Source organism: Falco punctatus (genome assembly GCF_963210335.1).
Source record: "Falco punctatus genome assembly, chromosome: 1".
Taxonomy (NCBI): Eukaryota; Metazoa; Chordata; class Aves; order Falconiformes; family Falconidae; genus Falco; species Falco punctatus.
Window position 1 is genome coordinate 115,657,601 of NC_137580.1, and position 21,264 is coordinate 115,678,864.

General features: G+C 53.8%; 1 protein-coding gene across 1 annotated transcript in view; it reads right to left on the reverse strand.

Moving 5' to 3' along the window:
* Window positions 1–19,933, reverse strand: part of LOC308067767 (heparan sulfate glucosamine 3-O-sulfotransferase 3A1-like) — a 35,505-nt gene extending 15,572 nt beyond the window's left edge. Inside the window, exon 1 of the mRNA XM_080397148.1 lies at window positions 19,144–19,933. Within this exon, the coding sequence (XP_080253274.1) occupies window positions 19,144–19,715 (572 nt within the window). The 5' untranslated portion in view covers window positions 19,716–19,933. The remainder of the gene's footprint in view (window positions 1–19,143) is intronic.
* Between the last annotated feature and the right edge of the window lie 1,331 nt (window positions 19,934–21,264).

Sequence of the window (21,264 nt, forward strand, 5' to 3'; positions counted from 1 at the left end):
TGAAGCCAGAAGTAGGGAAATAATATTGGAAATGGGCAGCGGGTGCAGCAGGCTGAGACGCACTTGGGCCACACAATCACTCTCGGGGAGTTTTGGACACCCTGGTGTCCCTGGAGGTTAAAGGACCGACTGTTGGGATTTGTTGGGAGCAAGGACATGGGCTTTCTCCCTTCTCTGCAGAGATAAAGGGATCCATCCTCCAACATATTGCTGTGGAGTCCTAAACAATTAAGGTTTGGGAAATCCTGTGACTGTACTGCTGTAGATGCTTCAGGTGTGTTTGTGTCTCTGTGTGTGTGTGCACACCAGCAGAGAGCTTTATGGAAGAGACGGACACCTCAAAGGACCCCCCTCCTTTTGAGAACAGAGGTTGTTCCTTAAATTATGCTGAGAAGTGACTTTTTTATATATCACTACACATTTCCTCCTGCTGCAAGGCCAAAAAGTCCTTTATCTGTATTACAAAAAAGGGAGCCTGACCTCAGGCTACGATCTAAAATACATGGAGTCACACAAGTTTACCCTTGGAGTCATTCTTCATCCTTCCCATGCCAATTCTTTGTCCTTTTGCTAAATGAAACTGTAATGGCTGGGAAAGGGCTCCCTATTTTCATTCCTGAAGCAAAGCAGTCAAGTGCAGAGAGGGCAAAAGTCTCCAGAAAATAGAAAGCTTAAAAAGATTCCTCCTAGCTTAATTTGCAAGTTCTGGGCAAGGCAAGGGCTAGTGCTGAAGAAGCTGGCCTCCTCCAGCCCCACAGTCAATTAAGGGATTTTAGCCACAGCTCACAAGGTCGCGCATCAAGAGCTCTATTCCATGCTCAGCTATTCCACCTCCTCCCAGGGAATGCATCACTGTCTAACCCAGTATCAGTCATCTGACATATTTCAGGAAGTTTCAGTTGATAGCAGACCTAAATTTCATGAGTAAATCGTACAGCATCTAGCTCAGGTCTGCTGTGCCACGCTCACCTTCCCATCGCTGCACAGGGGGTGCAATGGGGACGTGGAGGCTGTTGCTTGGGCATTAGCATAACACCAAGGTTTCTAAAAGTGAATCCAGCTCATTAATGTAAAAAAATAAAAATTACAAAAAGAAAGAAAACTGCTCTCCAGAATATGAAGGGATGAAACAAAAAAAAACAATTAGTGACCTCAGCTTCATGAACCAACTTGAGTAATTTTGATCCAGGTCAATAAAACCTCATCTTCCTCACTCAGCACTGAGCTGGCACGGGCTGGAGGTTTCGGATCAGCTCCCAGAGATGACCCCCAGCCTCTCATTTTCTGGGGCTGCCTTGCTTAGCAAGACCAACCCTCCTTCCCCCTTCATTTCTCAGCACCCACAAAGAGAACACCCAGACCGAGTGTGCTCCCTCTTTCATTGCCCTGCCCTGGAAAAATGTAAAGACAATGTGGGAAAAACTGTCTCAGCCCCCACTGATACTCTTACCTGCAGCAGGGGTTTCAAATCCATGCTGACACCATTCCCACCACAACAGCCGGGCATCTCCCTGCGGTCAGGGCATGGGGTCTCACCTTGCAGGGCAGCGGCAGCGCTGGGACCCTTGGCATGATCTGATCTTCTATTCCAGTAAGGAAAGCGGGGAGGGGGGGAAGGGGGGGGGGGGGGCTTTGAAAAGTAATTCTGTGTCTTGGGAGCTCAGGTCTCCCCAAGAAGTAGTGAGATGTCTGCTCTTAAGCCATTTTGGAAAGCCCAGACAGGACCCCTGGAGATGAAGATTTTGAAGTGTGATCAAAGAGACTCGTGGAGATAGCAAGGAGGATTAATGCTTTTGCAAAAGCACAGTGAAAGGTTCTTAAGTTATTCCAGCGGGGCTTTTTTCAAAGGGGCCTAAGGGAGTTAGGCACTTAAATCTCACTCGGATCCTTTATTTAGTTTGCAAATCCTGGGCTGTAGTGCAGAAGTGTGACCCCTGAAGCATTACTCTCCGAGCTTGTCTGCTTGAGTGAAAAGCTGAATTGATTCTGGCTGTGTTGGTGGCCTCCTGCAGCTGCTCCTCCTCCCCTTCGGAGCAAGCAAGCTTGCTGGTGGGAACGGTTGAGGGTACAATGTATTTAGAGAAACAAACAAGGGACCAGCAAGCAACACACTGAAACCGTGTGGGCTGTGTGTTCGAGGGAAAGGGCCGAGAGCGGCTCCAGGTCTGATTCTTTCCACAGGGGTTTATCCTGGACATCAAGTGCTGGAAGATGCTACTCACGGCAGATCCAGACTGCAAGGGTGACCTCCAGCTGGGTGAGCAGCATCACTACTCCTCCCCGGTGGGTTTCATCATGATCTCTAAGAAAGCTGAAGGAATCATTTATTTCATGAGTTTGGTTATTCTTCCCTGTTCATGTCTCCCTGTACTTTTTTTTTTTTTCTCCATCACCAGCCTTTTACAGTTAAAAAATGTAGAAAGAAGTCCTGGGGGGTTTTGTTCCCCAGACAGCTGCATGTTCATGGTGTCTTAATCATTCCCACCGCCACTGCTAATGATATCGTGGAGGGTTACAGCTCCAGGAAAGCAATACGAGGAAGCTGGAAAAAAGGCACAAACAACAAACAAAGAACCTGTTCTCATGCAAATGTTCTTCACAACAATAATAATAGTAATAATAATAATGATAATAATAAAAAATAAAAGGGCAGATGAGAAATGCACACCATGGTCCAGCCGCAGTGAATGCTTCCCAAGCCTTCCCGCCGGGTCTCCGGCTTTCATTTCATCTCCCCCAGCACCACAGACTGGATGGGGAGCCCTATCCGCCCAGCCCCCGCACAATGCAAGCGGGTTTGGTATTGTTGGGAAACATGGCACACATGTGACGTGCTATTGTCCCTAATTTGATTAATGAAGCGATCACACTAACGGGGCATTCCACACACACCCAGCACCTTGTTACTAACCCATGCCAGGAACTTCCCATCAGAGCATTAATTCCCCAGTACTTGCTTTTCCCAACCTTGTCAGGTAATTGTTTATGAAAAGATGAATGTATACAATAATACCGGGTGAAGGGAGCTGATGTATGTGGTGTTAATGAATGAAATAATCAGTTTGGTAATAACTGGCATGTGTATTTGTCAAAAGGGAACCAGCAGGACATTAGCATTCTGCAGCCACCAAACCTTTATCTCCTGGTCTTGTGTTTGACAACCGCCCCCAGATAGTCCATGAATAAAATACAGAGTAGTACCCAGACATAATTAAACTGCCAATGTGGATGTACCTAAATGAACTTGATATCTTAATGACACTAGATAGCATGCGAATAATGAAGGCGGCATGAAAGGGATGTGCATAATGAACACAGACATCCAGGCTGTCGCTGAGGAGGTGCCCATAGGGACCGTCCCCACCAGCAGCAGCTCCCAGACCTCCTCGTTAGCATGCAGGGCTTCGCCTGAGCTCCCACGCTGTGCCAAGGGGACCCATGCCATGGCTTATCTGCACCAGCGCTGAGGCCAGAGTGTTGCCCCTGTGGGGACAAGGGCTGGTGTCCTGCAGTGCTGGCCAGGCTGTGGTCATGGAGGATGCGGCTCTCAGACTGGGCTGCTGGCACTTCTCACCCTCCCTCCTCCAGAAGTCCCTCCTTTGCCTCATGTCTCTGCACCTCATCCTCACCAGCCCTGCTGCATCTGCTCCTCCAGAGACCTCTGGCATGCTGTTGTACAGCGCAGACATGATTTCAGGAGCACTTCATATGATTAAATTACCAGACATGTTCCTGTTTAGATTTTTTTTCAGCACGGAGATGGTGTTCCAGGGGAGAAAGCACTTGGGGCTGCTCAGAGCAGCCTGGCCGCTGGGTGGGTAACACGTCCCGAGATAACTCAGCAGCATGAAATAACTCTCACCCTCATCGTCCAGGGACATCAAGCCAGATGTATCTTCTCCCAGCACCCATGGGTGCCACCTTCCCTGCAGAGGATGCTGGGCTCCTGACAGCCATCCCAGCCATCCCCACACAGCCGTTGGGCAGCCGTGGGCTGCTGCTCACAGGCATTTGCTCCCAAAAGGCAGGTTTCAGCCTCCTCCTTCGGGGAGGCACCGCGTTGGGCTCACACGCCACACCGCTTAGAAGGTAATTGCCACTTACTGCTCTAATGGCTCCAATTTTAGCAGCAAATGAGTGATGTACAGTAAGTATCAGTCTTATTAAAGAAATAATAATGGGAAACTAGAGCGCGCACACTGCAGGGAAGGAACACTCCCCCGTTACATGGGATACAGCTGTGCTGGTATTTGACAGCAGCAGAATCCCTGCCTGCTGCTGATATAACTCCAATATATTTGAATACAATAAGTTCCGTGCGTAGGAAAGGGTTGTCAAGAAAAGGTTGTCCCTGCCTAGTGCTGATATAACTCCAATGTATTTGAATGCAGTAAGTTCAACGCGTAGGAAAGGGCTGTCAAGCCCTGGAACAGCCTGCCCAGGGAAGAGGCTGAGTCACCAACCCTGCAGGTATTTAAAAGACGTGTAGATGTGGCACTTAAGGACATGGTTTAGTGGTGGACTTGGCAGTGCTCAGTTAATGGTTGGACTCTATGATCTTGAAGGTCTTTTCCAGCCTAAATGATTCTATGAAAGCAGCTGGCTCAATACAGCTCGGCTTGCTCCATAATGACTGAATTGACCGGAGGCTCAGAAATTGCTGTGAAGCCAGCACGGAAAATGTGAACTGGAACAGGTCCTATCTCCCTCTAAAAAGGAGATAAGGAAAAAGTGCTTAATGAAAATGAAAAAAGTACAGCAGGTTTGGGGGAAAACAGCTTAACAACCAGCAGACAGCACAGTCCGGATGAGCACAGGGGAAGGAAGCCAAGGCAGAGAGCAACCCGCCGGAGGCAGCCCAGCAAGTCGTGACACGGGATGGAGCACCGAGATGGGTTAAAAAATGTAACTCCTGCTTGGGCCAGAAAAAGGGACAAGGTGGGACCAGTGAGGTCCAGCCTGCCCAGGGAGGTGATGGGAAGAACCCGGGCACGTGCTCACCACCCACATGCTTTGAGCAATGACAGCCACCGTTAGCAAGACACGGCCAAAGAGCTCTGGGTCCCTACCAGGTAAAACCTTCAACTTAATACGCTCTGCCTGTTTACCCCCACTGAATATTTGGCCCTGAGTGCCAATTATTTAACCATTGCTTTCCTTCCCAGGAAAGACATCCCCATGGTGCACCCTCATTAGACAGTAATGGTGATTTCATTAGATTAAATAACTCCAATGATCCCTAGAGACCAACAGCACTTTAAACACAGAGCCTCGGAGTTAGAATTACTGTTATTTAACATTGATTAGATTACAAGGCAAATCCAATTTTTCCCCTAAACATATGATGTCTATGATTTGCCTAGCGGGAGACGTTAAGGACGGCATTCCTGGAAATCTGTGCTGGGAGGGGGGACCATGCCTGAGTCAGCAATGTCGGGGTGACCCACGGGCTTGTGTCTGAAAGTCCTTCTGTGGAGAGCATGGATGGTGCTCAGGGGGTGTCCCCGTTGTCCCTGCCCTTGCTTTGCTCCAAAGCCAGGGGTCAGGTGGACTTGTATCTGCTGCGTCGGCTTATCGCCCCCTCCAGCAGAAACATCACCAGGAAATAATTGGGCCTCTTTGACCCATGGCCCTGCCGCGGCTGAGGCCGTTAATCACTCCTTAAAGCTCCCTCCCCACTCCTCTCCCCCGGGAGCCCCATGGCCCGCAGCCCACGGCAGGGGATGTGCCTCCTGGCCACCGCTCTGCGTGCAGGGAGCAGAGGGAGAGCACCCGGTCTCTCCTCCTCACCCCCAGGATCCTGCTGGAATTTGTCTCTTGGCTTTAGGGACCTGGGAGCTTGGAGTGGGGTGGGAAAGGTTGGGCAGGGCAGGACGGGACCACCTCAGGGCTCCACTCCTAAGTGTGGGGATGCGGTGAGTGCCCCCTCCCCGAGGACAGTGCAGGGACAGGATGGCTTTCAGCACGTGGTGCATCTCCCTTCCCAGCCCCTTCCTCGGGTATGCCGGGCATTTAACGCCTGGCTTAGGAGCTCAGGCCGGACAGAGCTTCCTCCGACCCCCCTATGCTGACGCATCTTTGGGAAGCCAAGGGGGCAAACAACTCCTACGTGCATCCCCCACACTGGGCAGAGCCGCCCACAGATCCAGGGGTGCTGGGCAAGCCCGGCAGCTGCTGGCAGGCAAGAGCACAGCCCACGCAGACGGACAGACTCCCAGGAGAGCAAGCTCAGCTGCTAGTGCAAAACCACTGCTCTGATAAATCGGGCTTTGTACTGGGGATGTGCAAGGATGCTCAAGGAAGAGCTGGCTCCCAGCAACCAAGGTGACCACAAAGGTGACCATAAGCAGAGACTAGACCCACCAAGGCACCCACCCTGGGGTGACCGTGGGCTATTCAGCAGAAGCTCTCAGGGATGGAAGGGAGAAGAAAGATGCATACCCCATCCATGGTGGGCTCCAGTCTGTGTCTGGACTCCTCCAACCCCTGGATGATTCCATGGCCAAGAAAGCTCCTGGGAACAGCCAGGGCTGAGCATGGCTCTGCAGCTCACCCAGGCTTCGGTTCCTTCATCTTACACCAGCTTTTACAATATTCCTCGATTTGCCCGACAGAACCAAGTGCTGCTTTCAGGGCTTCAATAAAATTCAGAGTCACTCATAACTTTAAGCCAGATTTACTCCAGAGGAAACACACCCAAATTCCTTCCTCTCCTCTACAGTCACCACTCCTGATTCCCATCTACCTTCCCAGGGCTATAATGTGACTGAGCCCAGGCAGCTTCCGAGAGTGGGGCTGGGGGGATTGCTGTGGGGCAAGAGCAAAGAAAGCAGTAGCAGAATTGTGTGCTGGGGAGATGCTTATATTGCCCAAAAATAGATAATAACATAAAAACTCAGTGCTGCAATAGCATATTTCTCACATGCCAAAGAATCCATAGTTACACTAGGAAACCAGAGGTTTTACATCTGGCCTGGGAAAGCTGGTAGGTCCTGACAGATAAACAAAGCCCACGGCTTCTCCTTTTAGCTGCTGCAAGAAACAGCCTGCGATGCTGGTGCCTGGCTCCAGTGGCCGGGGAGGCAAGCTGCTGCCCCCCTGCACGGCCTGGCAGAGGCAGGCTGTGATGAAGAAACACCAATTTCTTCATCCCATCTCCGTTTTGGGGCAGGCTGGAAGGGAGGGCAATAAATGCTGGATTTTACTGTCATAAAGCCTCTTGAATAGCTGGGCTGCAGGGATGGGAGCACCAGAAACAGGGACACATCCAGGTGCCTTAGCAGCGTTAGGTTAATGGTTGGACTCAATGACCTTGATGTTTTTTTCCAACCTAAACAATTCTACGATTCTACGATCAGCTGTGACCTGGCAGTTTGCTGTCACTTGGCCAGACAACTCAGCTGCAATTAGGGAGCAACAAGCAGGTGAAGCTGTAACACTCTGCGGTGCAGCCCCCTTGAAACACACAGCTCACAGGTGGGCTCGCCCACCCTGCCGCACCATGGGGGCAGCGGGTCCCCGCGATGTGACAGACGGCCACGGACCCCAGCAGGCAGGGCAGAGCTCAACCCGTCCCAGTACCGCACAAAGCGACCCTGGCGCCTGAGCGGGCTTTGCCACTGGGGCTGACCCCGACCCATGCCACCGGCGCTGGTCAAACTCAATTAAACGCTGTGACTGCATCTGGGTCAGGCCACAAAGTCCTTCCCCCGGCTCGGCCCCTTCGGAGGCTCCCGGGCTAACCGCTTGCGTGTCCTACTAAATTCTTTCTTTCTGAGACTCTTCCAGAGGATTTACTGCTGCTGGAAGGGAGGGTGGCAGAGCCAGGAGCGAGCAGGCGGAGCAGCATCATGACTCATTAGGATGGCAGGGCTGGGGGCTGAGCGCCACTGCCCCCGGCCTGGCTCCTGTGCTGGGCTGAGCCGGGATCGCCCCCCGTGCATGTGGAAACAACATTTAAACCTGACGTGACCCTGTGTGTCACCCTCTGCATCTGCCCATGGTCAGAGAAAACAGCCCGGCGAGGGCGATGCTGGAGGGATGGATCCCGGTGCTCACCGGCTGCAGGAAAGCCAAGTCCCAGCCCCACCAGGTGCACCTTCAGCAATGACCTTAGTATGTTATGAGTGAGCTTATCAGCGTAACCCCATTTCATGGATGGGGAAACTAAGGCAGGGGACAGAACAAGCCCTCGCTCACTAACACCCAACCAAGCTGAGTATGTCCCCAAGTCTCCTCAGCTGCCCTGGACATGACACAGGAGCCAGGCAACATGTGCTGTCTGTGCCATGGCAATGCCTATGCTGTCCCCAGCAGCGCAGCTCTCCTGTCACCACAGGTGCACAACAAAATCCCATCTCCTGCCCTAAGGAGGGTCCAGCCCGAGCCAGACCCTGGGGAACAGCAAGGTGGGAACCAGCCACCCTAGCGCAAACAAGGAGCAGCCGGGCAAGACGCTCGTGGATCAAGACACAGATGAGCCGATGGGTTTGTGCTTGCTCAGAGACCTGCGGCAGCCCTTTAAACCTAGGCAGGTTTGCACAGGGCAGAGAAACAGGGCTCATGTGCTCCATCAGGGCAGCAAAACCATGCAGCAGACAGACAGAAACAAAGAGCCGAGGTGAAAGTTAGACCTTAGGTCTCCAAACGTTTGCAAAGCAAGCATCAGTCCCAGCGGGGCTGCAGCAGCTCAGCCCATGGGGCCAGGTTGCTACCAGCCGCTGCCTGCTGCGCTGCTCAGGGGGAGCAGCCTCAGGTACCTGAAGAAGCACAGAAATCCGAAGGGATGCTTACCCAGTTCTCACTAACCTGTAAGTGGTAAGGGGTATCCTTCTATTTTTCTTTGCATCTGGTATGAACCAACACAGTTACACACACACACAGGCTTTCAGCACAAGAGCTGACAGGGTGCAGGAATACCCAGGGGTGCAAAATGCAATGCTCCCTTCTTCGCTATCAACCACTGGCCACTTGATGCCAACTGGAACATTCACTCCCTTCCAGAAAGTGCATTTCTAACCAAATAACACCGATCGTATTTTCCCCTGATAACAGTTACGGGAAGATGAGCCTCCCTGGGTCTCCCCGGGGTCCCCCTGACCCCTGTGCTGATTCCTGTGCCAGCAGCAGCAGTAAACCCCTGGGTCCCTCCCAGCCACGGCTTGGGGAACCCCTCCACTGGACTTTGCTTCTGGACCCTCAGGCTTAACAGCTCCTGATGCATCTTCCTTTGCTAAGCATTTCTGGAGCCCTTTTAGAGTCTTTTAGCCACAATCTCCCGTGGCAGCCAGTTTCACTATTTAATCTCACACTGTTTGAAAAAGTCCCTATTTCTGCTTCTTTCCAACCTGTTGCTGACAGTACAGATGGAGGCACGAGAGGGACGTCCACTGCCTTCTCAGCCACCCCACGAAATCTCCCTCTCAGCAGCTTCTGGACTCACTCAGGCTGCAGGGAGAGTCTTTAGCAAAGCTCAAGACCTCCCTTCCTGGGAGAGTCCCCCAGCTCCAGCCACTCGATAATCCAGCACAGGAGTGCAGGGGAGGAGGAAATGTCTGGTGGACGGTACGATGAGCACCCAAGGAGATTAAGGTGCAACTAAGTGGACTTTTGGGTGTAGTCAACCCTGCGACAAGGGAGCTGGAGGAGCGATGGCCTCCAGCCCAGAAGCAGGTGGAAAGGACTCTCCCAGCGCGTGGTGAAGCTGTGGCACCTCTAACGTATCAGTGGAGCAAGAAACCCAGTAAAGCCCCAATGAGCTAAGGCTGTGGGGAGAGCTGGTCACTACCCCCTGCCCCTAATGCAGCCGGGCACCAGTGCATCCATGTGCACACATGCCTGTGCTCAGCATCTTCCTCTTCCTCCGTGTGGCCCTGCCCTGCTGGGAGGCTGGTTGGGACAGGACACACAGGGCAGCAGGTGTTGGTGGAACCAACATGCACAAGTGGGGTCTCGCCAAGCCCTGCACCGGAGGCAGCTGAACCAGCTGTGGAGCCCAAACCGTGCTCTGCTCACCCAGCTCTGCACGTCACCCTGCGTGCTGCGTGCACCGGGATCTGGGTCTTGGGTTTTTCCTTCTTCAGAGATGCTGAAGGAGCTAACAACCATTGTCACACAGGTACAAGCCTGATAAAAACCAGGCAAACATTTATAAGCAAATATTAATATTCACACAGCACAATTCAGCAGTGCAAGAGGGCAGATTATTGCACAACATTAGCTTTAACCCTTGCCATGACACGCAGCTTTTGCACAGAGAAAACCCCAAATCATCTTGCAGATGAGAAAGACCATTTCCCAGTCATCAAAAGCCACCAGCCCTGAGCCCTGTGGGGGACGTCTGCCAGCAGCACAGCGCCCAGCAGGTCTTTGGATGGGGAACAAAGGCGAATGGAGCCAGCTGAAACTGCAGAGTTAATTTTTAGGGGCAGAGACTAGAATTACCTGAGCTGGAAGCCAGCCCGGATGCGGGGATTAGCACCCTCAGCCCTTGTGAGAGGAGTCAGGGGAACTTTCCGTGACCTTCAGCACGAGGAGCAGGCTGAGGAGCCCAGCAGCACTGGGAGGGATGCAGCTGATGCCAAGGGAAGCTCAGCACACACTGAACACCCATCGCCAATGCCTGTGTTGGGCAACCTCCCTTCCTACCACAGTTAGAGGAGATCAACAGCAGCGTGGAGCTAGATGCAAAGAGGTTCCATGTGCTGACCTTGCTCTGCCAGAGGCCCTGGGTGCATTTGTGCCTGTTTCCCCACTGGTAGAGTGGAGCATCCTCCATTCCACCCATGCTGACGGCCACTGCACTGCACTAACCCAGGGACCAGGTGCCAGCCCCCGGGGAATGGCCGTGCTGAAGATCTCCCTGTGCTTCTGGCTTTGCAACATCATACAGCCTCCTTCTGCCGCCATCAGTTTTACCTATGCAAATCACAGCACATTAATGGCACAATACTAATTGCACCCAGGTAACCCACTGCTCCCCCCACCCATGCCTACGGACACCCCATGGGCAGAGGTCCAGCAGGAGCAGAGGAAAGCCATGCCTTGCTGCACCAGGTGACCCACTGTCCTCCCAAACACCTTGTTATTGAGGCTTAAAGCAAATCTTGGCAAGGCACAACCCAGAGTCCAGCAATGTTTTGAGACCAAAAGGATTTAAGGAGCAAATTTCCAGTCAGGGGAAGGACTCCGGAGCCAACAAAGTCCAGAAGCAAAATGGGGAAAGCAACCTCTCCAGCTGGCATGTTACAAGGGCTCAGAGCACGTCAGCACTGTGGGCTCACTGATCCTCGAATGTGTTTTTGGGGGTCGCAGCTGAGCCAGGCCACCTCCTTGAGCTCTGCACACCACTTCTGGGCCATCGCATCTCCTGCCTTTCACTTGCTAACCCTGTGCCAGAGGGGTCAGGACACAGAGCTTCCCCCAGGTAGGACATCCAGATGTTTCCTCACCTGTTTTATTCTGAGCTGGATCATGCCAACACTTGGGAACTTTCCCCCCAGATGGGCTTCCTGAACAGTCCAGACAGCGCAAAACTGTTCAAATTATGTTGAAAGATGCTGGTATATGGTACTCAACTTCATAATTTAATACCATGAAAGCAGAAATAAAATGTTAATGACAAAATGCAACACTTGAGAGCGCAAAGATGCACACGTGAGCGTGCACACACACACAAACCATCAGATAAACATGGAAGTCAAAACAATTGGATTTGATATTTGCCCATAAAAGGCTTCCCCAGAGAGCATGGGCTGCGGGAGGGAGCCCCTTTTCCAATGGGCGATGTCAGAAGAAATAAGCCTGGTGTTTTGAAATTTTCAGCAAAAAAAGATCCCACTAGAGAGACAGAAAGAAATAGGCAGCTGCCTATCACGACATTGCACTTGAACCTGCACATCCCTCACCAGGGGAAGGTGTGGGAAGAGCAATTGTGGTCAGACCTGATCGACTGTTCACGTCCCTGTTTCCAGCCACCGGCTGCACTTGGGAAGTGGAGCTGAGCGATGTGGCTGGGGCGGGGGAGGGTGCTCTATCTCCTGCTCACAGCTGGGAGCTAGGCAGGATCCCGCTGAAGCTGTGTGCTGGCATCCACAGTCTAAACAGGTTTGTGCAAGGAAGGTGCCCAGATGCCTGGAGTTGCACAGGTGGGATTTTCTTACGCAACCCTTGGGCACAGCTGCTTGGCAGTGGGGAAAACAACCACAAGAGGTTTCCAAAGCTCTGCCAGGGCAGTGACGGGAAGTTCCCGCTCTATCTCCCACCAGAGATGTACCCAGCAGCAGCCTCGAGCCTGGGGGAGTTTGAGCGGGGATCTTTCTATCTCTGCAACAGATGGTGTTGCAACACCAAGAGCATGTTATAAATCTCCTCGCTTCCAGGAAGCAAGAAAGATGGTCTTGCCATGCATGAAGGGAACCGGTGATTTCTCTTGCTGAAAGATTTCCTCCTGCAGAATCACATCATTCAATGAAAGAAATGCCAAGAGTAATTCACTTCCTTGAGCAACTCTATTTATATTCTCACTGCAGGCACTGCCCTGCTCACACACCCCTCCGGGGAGTCACAAGGGCTCAGGAAGGCGCAGACTGGAGGTTAACACGTTTAACTCCAAACCATGAAAAACCCAATTTCCCAGGAGGTGGATTACACAGAAGACAGGCAGAGACACTGGCCACTGTCACAGTGCCCGGGATGGCCCCAGTCCTACAGACCTTGCATGAGCAGCCCCGCTGACCCACGTGGGGCTTTGTAATGGGGTAAGACCCCAGTGTCCAACTCCAGCAATGCAACTTTAACTGCAACCTAATCCACTTCCCGTCCATAATACCTGCATGTAATGAGAATTTGCAAAGATTTATGGCCACAACAACCGCCCCGGCTCCCCCTTGCCAGCCTCTGCTGTTTCATTGCAAAAGCAGTTTGGGTTACCTCAGTATTCTCCAGGGGAAAAGCATAATTAGCAGCTCAGGAGTTTTAATGCCTGTGTCAGGGAGGGGGCTCATGGGGGGTTATTCTCAGGTTTTCTGATCACTTGTTGTTCGCTCTGAACTCTCTGGAAAGGCACCAGGTCCCTTCCCCCTCCCCAGACCTAACTGCTCTTATTATAGACTTCAAAAGGTCGGGGTGAAATCCTAGCTTGGCTGCAGCGAACAGACGTATCAGTGGTGATGGTGCGGCCAGAGCACGGCCCCGGACCTCAGACTCGATGTAATTACTTCCAGGAGCCCCCCCGAAGGCAGCAGTCGATGGCAGGAGGACAGCCTCCGTGCATAGGTGAGGATTTGCAAGATCTGACCTTAAAGGAGGACTAGTGGCTTAAGAGGGTGAATCTGCTGCTTCTCTAGGAGAGTACCACAACTTTTGCCATAAATGGGCTCCCGCCCCAGCCAGCTGGAGCTTTGTGCTGCTTTTCATGAGACCCAGCTCTATGAATTTAACTGACAAAATCTTGGACAGTCAAGGCCATATTTTCAAGATTGCTCAGCAGCAGCAGCAGGGCCAGGGGAGCCCCAGTTTCAAGCAGCCCAGCCCCAGGCAGAGCCATGGGGTGGCTGGGGAAGGTGCTGAACCCCTCCAGCCCCCCGTGCCTCAGGGGCCGGGATGCGAAGTGGTACTGAAGAGGAGGATGGGGTCTATTGACTTCTGAGCCTCCCTGGTATATCCCCATGAAGACCACAGGATCTGCCAAGAGAAGAGTCCAATAAAATCCTAAGTACTTATTTTGATGCCTTCGAACAGGAACAGGGTTGATGTCTCCTTATACGCCAGCTCAGGCGCTCACCCCATCATCAGGAAAGGACACGAACCTGGATCTGAACTTCTCCATTAACAGAAAACAGAAGTGATAGGTATAGATGCAAAATCCTTAAAAGAACCACCTAAAAAAATAACCCGTTGGGGTTTGTTTAAGGAGTAAGAGGAAAAAAACCCCAGCCCCAGCCCTTTGCAGTTGGATCTTGCTAGGAGTGTGTGTCTGGATGGTGCCACCTCTGTGGGTGCCGTCCCTCAGGTGTGCAAACTAGATGCCCCCCCCACCACGAGAGGTTGGTGAGCTGGAGCTGTGCCAAGGCTGCAGGACCTCTGCCAGCAGCTCCGGTGGGTTCCCCAGCTTTGGATGCTATTTAACCCACAGCATAGCCCAACAAGCTCAGGCTCCATTATACCTCCCCATTTCTGTGCTGGAGAGAGATGCCAGAGTCACAGCCGTGCTGCTCCACCGCTGCAGCACCGGGCAGCGACCTCCCTCCCACGGGCAAACTGAGGCACACCAAGATGCCTCCCCAGCAGGAGGGTGCCAACCTTCAAACTGTTTCCAATCTTTACCAAAAGGCTTTGGAGTATCTGAGCCCAGATCATGCCCAAAGGCAGCGGCGAAGCACATGAGTACCGGCACCAGTTACTGTCTCTGTGTAAGAGACTCCACGACCCCAGCCCTCACCAGCATTTCCATGAGCTCCTCCTCCCCCTTGCTCTCCCCCAGCAAGGAGTCGTGCCTTCAGCCACCCATAAACCCACCTCACCCTCCATCTCCGATGACTCCTTGGCCAGGAGACCCACGCTGCCCAGCCAACACACTCTCCACTGGTTTTGCGCCTGTCCCAGCCTATCCCCACCTGTTCTTTGCAGTGAATTACCTGGGCTTTGGGGCCAAGAGCAGCTTTTGTTCCCTTTTCATACAGCACCTGGCACCACGGGCTCAGCACAGGGAGGTCTCTGATTACACAGCTAATAAATAAACAAGGACCTTGATCCTCTTCAGCATGAGGTTGTCCAAGGCTACAATTTCCACAGACACTGCTGCAGGCTGCACTTGATGCTATTAGTAATTCAGATGTATTTGGCAGACGAGATGTTCCCAGGACAAGGAGCAGGCGCTGCTAAACCAGACCTTCCTACAAGCAGGATTGCACAACACCAGGGAGTGGAAAACTCCAACCGGCTCATGCTCAATGTCCAGTGGCACAACCCACGTTCCAGGCTGGGCACACCCTGAACGTAGTCAATGACCTGGTGTTTCTTGCAGAGGCTGCAAGCATGGCTGAAGAAAGGTGGGGGAGAAGATCACTTTAAGGCAACTAGTGCTACAGCATCTCCCTCCTGCAGGGAGTTTTGCAACAAGGTCTTTCCTCCTGATGGCCACCTGGTCCTGCTCCACCTTGTGCAGATTGTACTCACTCCCTTGAAGTCTCCCCTGGCATCATCCACATGCTCCCTGCCCCCCACGCCTACTCTCCCATCCCCATTTCCATGCCTTCACAGCACTCGCAGCCTACGCTGCTGAATACGGGGACCACAAAACCCCATGGACCTCCAGGCCATCGACTGCTGCCGGCGTGGCCTGGCTCCGCCATCCACAGGGCTCCGACTGCACCTTGATTTCAGGCACAGAGGATGGGAAGCGGCACAAGGTGGGACACAGCTGCTCCTGGCTGCTGTAAGCCTGGCCCCCACCCTAAAGAAACCTCCTCTTCCTCCATCCTAGACCTCTTCAGCAACTGAAACATCTGCTGTTCCCTTTGACTCAGAAAACCAGTGGTTGCCTAGATTAGAATGGAGGGGGGGAAAAAAAAAAAAAGGCAAGGAAAAAGAAAAAGCAGCCTTGGAGAAAAATCCCAAGAGGACATTAATTAGGAGACAGAACTCCCCAGCTCTGGAAGCACTGGGGAGGAGCGATACTTAAACTCCCAACCTGACGGAGTAACTTTGAATCATCTTTCATCTTCCCCTGGATCAGGTGTAATCTAATGACATTAGCTTGGCTTTGCTCTAGTGAAATTGGCATCAGTGCTACAGAGGCAGGGAGATTAAAACATATGAAATAAATGTTCCTGGGGTGACTGACAGTATAATGACATTCCAACAGGCAGCTCAATCAGCGCGAGACTAACAAAGGATCAGAGGGAACCAGCCAGACTCACAATATCACCCGCAAATACAGATATTTTTTTTAATCCTGACTTTTTTTTTTTTTTTTTTTTTTTTTACTTGAGTGGCTTAGACCGTATTCTTGGGAGTTTTCCCCAGGCTGTATACAGCTGTATTCGCAGTGGGGGATGGCAGTTGAACTCTATTAAAACCCATGCTCACCTGCTATTGAACTCTGTTAGCTCAATAGTCTTGTTGAGGGCTGGAGTGGAGATTTCTGTGCTGGGAAGTCAATGTGAGCATTGTGGGCTGCCCCCTCCCTCCTTTTGTCCCCGTCGTCGGAAGAGAGTACTTGCAAACCTGAGACCGAGCGCTGCTTTCGGCACACAGCTTCCTTTGACATTCAACCCACACACGGGCACACATGGAGGTGTCACACTTACCAAATTAAATCACTCAGACTGTTTTTTATAAAATCAGCCTCTCGGCAGGACAGCTGCCTTCCTACCCAGGCACAGCTCAGGCTAGAAGAGACGAGTGATTATTCCGCTCGGTTTAAGGGAGTGTTTTCATGCATTGTGTGACACCCCAGTAGGTGACAGGACTTTCACATGCCAAGCCCGTGCCTCGTTAGCCACTGCCCTACAGGTACCACCACCTAACTGGCCACTTCGGGAGCATCATCCTGCTGCTGCAGCCACAGCTCAGCCCCGTTTATCCATCCTCACGCCATACAATGAGCAACTGTTACCGGAGCTGCTCTTTTGTTTCCAGGAGGAACCGGGGTCCCCCTCACACCCGAGACCCCACAGCCACTCTATCCCAGTGTGGCATCCTTGTAACAGCCCACCTCCAGTGACAACGGCACCAACCATCAGCTGCGAAGGCTGGCTGGCTCTTCCACGTTCGCAAGCCTGTGTCTCTGCAAACAGCCAAGAGCTTTTTGTTGCCTTGGACAGGGCGCTCGCTGCCTGCGCCGGCTTCCTGCGGGCGCTGAAAGCAAACCCAAGTGTTTATATCTTGTAATGATGCTGTTTAGTCTGACTGCTGGGAAACAGAAATGCACGTGAAACCTAAGCCTCCGATGCCAAAGATAAGAAATCAGGACCCCTGGCAAACATCTGGCCATTTCCCCAGCGCCGAACCCTCATCAAAGATTACAGCAAACCCGTGGAGAGAGACAGATATTTTTGAAAATGAGTATTTATAACAGGCTGGCAACTGGTTACCAGTGGGCTGACACCGCAACTCTGCCATCACACCGGGACTCTGTGTGTTAGTAAAGATTACTCATACAAGCAAAGCCAGCAAGATTAGGTCTCAAAGGAATAATCCCATACAAAGAATTCACTGTACCTCAGCCTCCACAGGGCTAATAAAAATAAATAAATAAATAAATAAATTCAGTACATCAAATACCAGAACAAACGAACTGCAGCAATTAATGGGAGAGCTCATGTACCAAACGCTAAAACACAATGCTTATACAAACAGCATGCAGGGCAGCACCTCGAATGAGAAAGAGCTGCAAGATCGAGTCCAAACCTCTGGAAAATTCAGTCCCCTACACTGAGGGCTGTACTATGCCCTAAATGCCTGTGGCTCCTCCTCTGTCTAGGTCCGCACTCCTCGCACAGGCACTGTTTCCAGAAGCGGGTCTATCCCACAGCCATCTGCTCCTCAAGGCTTCAAGAGCATCTTTGATAAATGAGCTTTTCTGCATATCCACCATAAATTTCAGTAGATGCCACCCCAAAGCCATGTGTTTATTTTTCAAAGTCAAGACTTGATTAAAGTTCTTGAGGTTTTCAGATGCGTTTTTAATGTTTCCTTTCTGATACAGGGTCAGCATGTGGAAATTGGATAAGCGCACACTAAAAATACAATTCTGTAGACAGCTTCAGCCCACACGAAAGGAAATCTTTCTTCTCTGAGAACCCACACTGCTGCCTGCAAAAACCCAGCGTGTTTCTGACACCGGCGGATACACAAGGAAGCTCATCACTTCCACGTGTTAAGACTTTTACATAAACACTCGGACTGTCAGTACTATCCTACTCCACATTTCAATACCGTCACCACAAACCGAGCCAAAATCATCCTCTCCTCTCTGCTAATAGCTGGGCTTGACATGAAAGTAAAACAAGCTCCGGGGTACCCGAAAACCTCTCCTTTTTGCTTGTTCATTCAAGAAAGCCACAAACACAGACACACTCTGCAAAAGAGCAGTTTCGCCCCCACCCTAAACAGCCCTTTCCATAGGAACCTGCCAGAAGACACTCCTCAATTAAGTTTAAAACAACAAGGAAAACATCCAAACAACAGTAACGAGAATCCTGCCCTTTGGCTTTAACGTTCACCACCTCCATTTACAGGGGATACCTTTTATTTGGTTTAATGAAGCACTAATTGAAAGCAGAACCCCAGCTACCTTTTTGCTTATTTCTTAGGCAAGGTGAGCGCGTGGGCTGCGCTCCTGGAACTGACATTTGCTGCTGAAAGATTTGCATGGGAAATGGGGGGGTTCTCCACACAGAACGGGGGAAAGCTGCTGCTACCGGCTGTATCCCCGGGCTGGGAGTCGCGGGAGGTGACAGAGGATGCTCTGGGATAGGATGCTTTAAGGGGAGGCAGCCGGGGCTGCGGGGCGGCTCGGCTGGGACTTAGGGTGAGCCACAGGTTTTGCAAAGCCCCCCCACCCCCTCGAGAAAAGCCGGGAGCAGCAAGATGTTAGGGGGCACGTGCTCCTGGGGTTGGGGGGTAGCTCTGCCACAGCATCCCCCCGCAGTCCCCAGGGAGATGGGGCACTCGCTGCTCTTCCCATCGCCTCCCCCGGCCGCAGGGCACCCCGAGCTGTAGGAGGCATCCCCGGGGGGGCTTGCACCGGGGCAGGGGGGCTGGGGGATGTGCTGGGCAGCCGAGGGCAGGGGAGGGCTGGGGGGTTTGGGGCTGGGGTGGCGGGCAGCAGGGACGAGGACGTGGGGAGAGAGAGGGGCTGGGGGATTTGGAAGCAGGCTCGGGAGAGCGGGTGGAGAGAGGGGATGGGGGGAAGCATGCCTGGGGAGCCGGGGAGCGGGGGCCGGGGGTGGGTGGGGAGTGAGGAAAGGATCGGCCGGGGGGCTCTGGGGAGCGGGGCTGGGTGTCGGGGAGCCGCGGGTGCGGAGGACGCTGGTGGGCGGCGGAGGGGCCGGGCGGCCAGCGGGGGGCACTGCCGGCTCGGCCATGGCCCCGGCCCCGGCCCCGGCCCCGCCGCGCCCGCCCCAGCCCGTCCCGTACCTGTACCAGGCGAGTCCCCGCTCGTAGTTGCGGTCGAAGAAGTGGGGCTCGGCGCCGACGGCGCGGACGTCGGGGTGCACCCGCAGGAACTCCAGCAGCGCCCGCGTCCCCCCCTTCTTCACGCCGATGATGATGGCCTGCGGCAGCCGCTTGGTGCCCTCGCCCAGCAGCAGCGTCAGGGTGCCGGGGGTGCCCGCCGCGCTGCCCCCGCCGCCGCCCGAGCCGCCGGCCCGGCTCCCGCCGCCCCCGGCCGGCACCCCCTCGCCCGGCGCCGCCTCCTGCCGCCGCCGCCGCTGCTTGAGCCGCTGCAGCAGCCGCTTCCGCCGCGCCGCCGCCGCCTGCCAGGGGGGCAGCTCGGCCGAGCCCCCCAGGTACCCGCCGCCGCCGCCCTCCTCCTCCTCCGAGGCGGCACCGGCGGCGATGATGGGGCCGGGCAGCGTCTGGCAGCGGTCGGCCAGGCAGTAGAAGACGTAGAGGGACATCAGGAGCGAGCAGAGCATCACCAGGAACTTCTTGAAGATGCTGCGGGGCAGCGGCTCGGCGGCGGGGGCGGCCGCCGCGCTCACGGCCATGCTACCCCGAGGCGGCGGCCGGGCGCCCTGGCCATGCTCCGCGGCCGCCCCCGGCGCGGCCCCTCCGCGCAGCGCTCAGCGGTGGCGGGGGGCTGCGCGCTGCCGCATCCCCAGCGCGGGGGCCACGCCGCGGCGGCGCTTCAGGGGGGCATCCCCCGCGGGCGGGGCGGGGGGGAGCGGCCGCCCCGGGGCCGGGCGGGGAAGCGGCGCCGTGGGCTCGGCGTGGGGCTCCCACGTGCGGCACCCGCCGCGGCGAACTTCGGCGGGGACATCGGCGGAGCGGGGCGGAGCGGGGCGGGGGGACGCGGCCAATGGCGCGGCGGGGGCGGGGGGCAGAGCCGCCCCCGGCCCGGCCCCGGTGCGGCGGGAGGAGGGGGGTGACCCCGCGGGGAAGGCGCTGGCCAGTCCCTTCGGAGGGAGCGGGGGGCGCGGGGGTGCCCGGGCGGCCCCGGGGCGCGGGGATGTCCCGCCGGGCAGCGCGGAGCTCTCGGTTCGCCGCCGCTTTTCTCTCGGTGCCGAGGGGCGTTGTGAGGCCGCCCCCCTCGCTGCCCGCGGGCATGTGGCACCCGAACCCCGCGGGACCATCCCGCAAAGGGTGTGCGGGTGCCCGCGGTGGCCGCCCGAGCACGCTCCCGGCCGGTCCGGCCGCGGGGGTTTTGCACCACCCCCCTCTCCCCCCCGGCACCTGGGCACAACCCCCTCGTTTACCCGACGGTGATACCCACCCGCACAAACACCGTGACACCAAAGAACGGACCCCCTAAAACCCACCCTGACACGGTGTAACCCTCCCGCAGCACTACAGCCGCCGCTCGCACCGAGCACGGCACCGAGAACAGCGCAGAAAGACCCGAAACCAGGCTTTTCAGACCCAAAATCAGGCTTTTCCCTCGCTCGCTTGAGAAAATCGCCCCAGGCTGGCTGCAGAATCCGTCCTGCAGTTGGTAAGAAATACCTACAAACACAGCGCGATATTGCTCTCAGAATTTGCTCTTCTCCTTTGAGAGTACACAAAATGTGGAAGGAGCTATCAGCTTCATGCCTCGGCTGCCTGATTCTAAGGGCTTCATTATTTCATTGCCTGTGGGAATGCCCTTTTAATTTGAAATGTTTGTCATAGATTATAGAAATTTTAAACAAACTTGCACATGAAACACTTGACTTAGATCTTTTTTTTTTTTTTTTTTCCCTTCTGTTTGGTGTGGACCTAGCTGTGGAATTAAACTTCAACTACTTGGAAATAAAGCTGGTGTATCCACAAATTATTCAATGAAAGAAGGGAGCTGGGTTTTGCAATGAATAATAATCAGCCATCTGCAGAGCTGGCTGGCTAATAAAAATGTGTTTCCAAATAGTAAACAGGCCAAAATTAATAACAAATGTTATTTGCGATGAATTATTCCATTAGATCTTCTCCCAACTTTATGACGTTTTTCCTCTCTAAGCAAAGAAACTTATCTTGAATATATGGATTTCCAAATCCATACCCACCCCAGCTGCAACGCAGCCAGATCACTTGATCTGAAATTAGTGAGCGTAATTCCAACTC